This window comes from Tarenaya hassleriana, unplaced genomic scaffold, assembly GCF_000463585.1.
Source record: "Tarenaya hassleriana unplaced genomic scaffold, ASM46358v1 Cleome183, whole genome shotgun sequence".
NCBI classification, from domain to species: Eukaryota; Viridiplantae; Streptophyta; class Magnoliopsida; order Brassicales; family Cleomaceae; genus Tarenaya; species Tarenaya hassleriana.
This window is the reverse complement of record NW_010965244.1, coordinates 101,769-105,926: the sequence shown is the minus strand read 5'-3', so window position 1 is coordinate 105,926 and position 4,158 is coordinate 101,769. Positions and strand designations below refer to the sequence as shown.

General features: G+C 42.6%; 1 protein-coding gene across 5 annotated transcripts in view; it reads right to left on the bottom strand.

The window, feature by feature from the left end:
• The window catches only part of LOC104810654 (protein ACCUMULATION AND REPLICATION OF CHLOROPLASTS 6, chloroplastic), a 6,299-nt gene extending 3,084 nt beyond the window's left edge, over positions 1-3,215 (bottom strand). For 4 of the 5 annotated variants that reach the window (XM_010537003.2, XM_010537002.2, XM_010537001.2 and 1 more), the window contains exons 1-7: positions 2,855-3,213; positions 2,540-2,770; positions 2,199-2,423; positions 1,869-2,129; positions 797-1,793; positions 306-439; positions 7-222 (exon numbers count right to left, since the gene is read on the bottom strand). In XM_010537003.2, the coding sequence (XP_010535305.1) occupies positions 7-222; positions 306-439; positions 797-1,793; positions 1,869-2,129; positions 2,199-2,423; positions 2,540-2,770; positions 2,855-3,130 (2,340 nt within the window). In that variant the 5' untranslated portion in view covers positions 3,131-3,213. Of the gene's footprint in view, positions 1-6; positions 223-305; positions 440-796; positions 1,794-1,868; positions 2,130-2,198; positions 2,424-2,539; positions 2,771-2,854 lie in introns of all 5 variants that reach the window. The other variant, XM_010537004.2, reaches the window with a different exon arrangement.
• Positions 3,216-4,158: the final 943 nt, after the last annotated feature.

The window sequence follows — 4,158 nt, the reverse complement described above, 5'->3', positions numbered from 1 at the left end:
CGTGTAGGTTCTGACATCTGTGGCATTGTTTTCGGGATGAACCAAGTCGGTTAGACGAGCTGACTCTTCCAGAGTCGCTTCCACCAAAGCCCTGTTTCCGTCTGCTGAGACAGTGACACTGTCTATGGAAAATTTCATGAGCGTATAATCGTAGACCAAACCGAGCTGTGAGGTTTCGGCTGCTCTGTCTGTCCATATCTTCAGCATCCGACCATCCAAAACCTGTAATTTTAACCGAAAACCAGGTGCCTCACTCTTGAAAGGAACAGACACTTAAAAAGGTTCATCTGCAGAAGTTGCATTACCTCGGGCAACATATCAATGCGGTGGGCTTGCCCAAATGCCTGAGACTTGATGTTCTGCCATGTTCGGACAAGATTCTCTGCAGTCCTCGCATTCATTCTGGGAAATGCTTCTGAATCTTCAGCTACTGCTGTCCCTAAAATTCGGAAAAAGTTAAAATCCAAGTGAAGCGAAGCTAGGAAATGCATAAATATTGAATATAAATGTAGTCAGATTTATAAGATATCGAATTTGGCGAAACAGTCTGAGCATATATTAAAATTTATTTCCAAGCAAGCAGTTGCAATATTCCAAAAGGGGTAATCGTGCACAATTTCCCCGTGGGAAGTTCTAACTTCTGGACATCTATCATACATCTTAGCTAAATTCTTTCTGGCTAAAGAATCGGCACTCTTAACCCAAGCGTGAACCAAAATCAAGAGAACAACCATGGATTATGATCACAGTGTTTTCGTTTAGAAACCACAATCATAATGCTTTCATAAAATCGTACCTGTGGCGCCAATGTCAGAAGCCATAGCAGAACCCATGTCATTCAGTGGAACAGATGAGCTGCTCTTGGCTGGCAAAAACTTCAAACCCGCCAATGTTATCACTCCAAGCACCACACCAGCAGAGGCAATCTTCACACTTGCATCTTTTACTCTATCAGCAATTGAATTTTCAACATGAATATCATGTATGCCATTCTTCAAAACCTCAGATTGGACAACAGAACCCCTTGAATCACAGTTCTCCGAAGGCCCTTCGGATTCTTCAACTGAAAAATTGTTCTGACTTTCTTCAGGTCCTAAATTGCCACCAGAGTAACTGAAGGGAAGCACTGTCTCCTGTATATCCTCCTTGTGTGTACCCGAGATTCCATCCACTTCGCGGGGAGGAAAAACTTTTTGTAGAGCCTGAATCGCACTAGCCTTCACATGCTCAGCACCAATCCTAGCCATGGCTGCTGCTGCAGCTAAAGGAGAACCCTGAACTACCTCTACTCTTTCCAAATAACTCAGGACCATAGGATCATCATAGTAATCCCCAAGTTTAAAATTTTTGTCTTTGCTGTCCCTGAATCTCGGGAAAACAACCCCTGCCAACCAGGTTTCCAACAATTTGCAGAGTCCAGGGAGATCATGGTCATCATCATGGTTTGAATTATCCATAACAAACTCTACAATGGATGGATTTCTGTATGGTGACACCTCGCTGTCTAAGCCCAACCACGTACGGCATTCATCCACTTTTCCTATAAGCAATGCGCAAAGGCCCCTCTCCAGAGCAAAGTCCATCTCCCAGTTATCTCTTGGCGCATATAGCAAAGCAGGACTCTCTAAGGCCATTGCCCTAGCCTGCTGAAGTTGCTGGAACTGCTTGTCAGCATCTTGTATAAGGTGCGGTTTCTTACCTATAAAAGCCTGAGCCACCAGGGCAAGTGCCACCTCATAAACTTCAAAAGACTCCGCTGGAATATTGCTCGGTGTGGCTACAAAAAGGTCAACCTTTGGGAAGGAGTGATGAAATTAGAACCAGATAATAAACAATCCAGAAGAAAAAAAAGATGAGAGATTTTCTACCTGTTCAGCTGCTGTCATACGCGAAAAGGCCTCGTTCATGAATTTTTCACGCGTTAAACCCCCTACAATAGCTGATGCTCCTCCACCTCCAACAGACCACAAAATATTACGCACATCACGTAAACCATCTAACCTTTTCCCACGATATTCTTCCCCAAGCGGAAAGCCCAGAAGCTCCAGGACATAACGTGGGGTAATCTCTTCCAGGGTTTCATCAATTTGTGCACGCAAATCCGTTGCGAGATTGCTTGCTCCTTCCTCCTACACAGATTCAAGAAAGGAAGCCTTCTAAGCCGAAGATCACCTGACAAACTATCTGAAAATTTATACCTGCAAAAGCTTCAAAGCTCGCTCAAGAAACTCATAGCCAATAATAAAATCAGGTGGATCCAATGCCATTGCATCCCTCGATACGTCCACGAACGCAAGCGCCATAACTAAAACCACATCTTGCTTAAACGACTTGGGCAACCTCTCATTTAGCAGGGCCTCTCCGATCCGAAGCACAACCTCAGTCTCACCAGCTTCTTGCAAGACACAGAGAGCCCCAGGAACCTTCAAGATTTTTTTCCCATAAACATCAACACAGAACAATGATAAAGTTCAGACCAGGTTATTTCCTTTCTCATGTCGGAACCCAGAAATGTAAGGAGAAAATGTAGTCAAATCACCTTGTCCCATGGGACCTCAGTGATGATAGTATCTTCCTCGTCATCCAGAAGGCCCTGATTGTATTCTCTGCGAGACCGAGGGTTCGAAAGAGTTTCACAAGCAGCTTGAAGAAACTGTCTCCGGCTGATCAACGCGTCATCGCTGAACCCAAATTGAGGCGGCTTCGAAACCCTAGATTCGTATGCTCTTCTGATTCCATCAGTCAAGAAATGCATCTCCGCTCCCAACACCTACATTTTCCTCCCAAAATCAAACAATTCAAAACACCAAACCAACAAGCTCGAAAATTCACCGGCACTGGAGAAATCGGAAACCTGGTAGAAGTCGATGGGGATCGGAATGTGGCGGTCGGGAGGAGCAAGCGATGGCGGTGGAGCAGCGAGAGTGGCGGTGGCGACTGAGGAGGAGGAGGAGGAGGAGGAATCTGTCGTAAAATTGAAGTCGGACAGAAGACGATCGGCCCATTTGCTCGCGGAACAGAGAGTGGTTGCGGAGTGGCGGCGGCGGAGCTTGGCCGGCGACATAGGAGGCCGCTGTCGGGGTTTCCGGAGCGAGCAGAGACCAACGGCGACATGACCTAGAGCTTCCATCGGAGATTTCTGTGTGATAAAGCCCTAAACCCTCTTCCTCCCTGTACTGCGGTTCAAACTGTCAGCTGAACAGCAACGTCTATACCTTTCTTTCTTTCTTTCTTTTTTTTCTAATAATCCCAGCTGCACGCCGTGTTTTGGGTTTTTTTACCCAAATAACCCACTTGGCTCGCATCTATTTCATCTGTACACCAAAAAACATAACACATTTTTTTCCCTGCGAAAAGACGAAATTACCCTTAATAAATTACGATATTTATCCGTTCAAAAACAACTTCGTTATTACGACTTTGTAATTAAGTCTAAATATAGTTACAATTGATTCTAAAAAAAGTGGCAAAAAATCATCTGTCTTATTTTTAGTTGTATATCAGTTATATGTTAGTCGTAATAAAGTCGCAAAAAATAAAACGAAAAGGGTATTTCAGACTTTTCCCACCGAAAAGTGGGTTAAAATTGAAAAAAAAATTTTTTTTTTGAGTGGTGTACACTGAAATAGATGCGACCTAAGTGGGTTATTTGGGTGATTTTCCCCCGTGTTTTTTCATAAAAGTTTTTGTGAGATATATATTTGTAACTTTTGTAAATGAGTTGGACTATCTACGTTTTAACTATTTATTCTCTAAACAACATTAATATAATTTTTCTCTTTATTTATTTTAAAATAAAGAATAGTTTCGATATTTTTTTGTATATTTTAAAAATGAAAATTTTAACACGTTACTTTAATTTTAAATTATGACGACATGTACGAGATGAAGACGTGTAACTACGGATATGCCATCATCACCCAATGCTCGAAAATGTGGAAAAAGTGACCAAGCAGACGAGGGAGTTGAAATGTGAGGGAAAGAAACAAAGTTATCAACTGCAACACAAAAGGGAAGGCATCAACTAAAAGTGATGGCATATATATATATATATATCGACATGATAATTCTGTGAAGAGGACATGCAACATGAGGATGATATTTTATTTGTCAAATGCATGGGCACCCCCATGTAGCACAAGTAACCATCTAAACAAG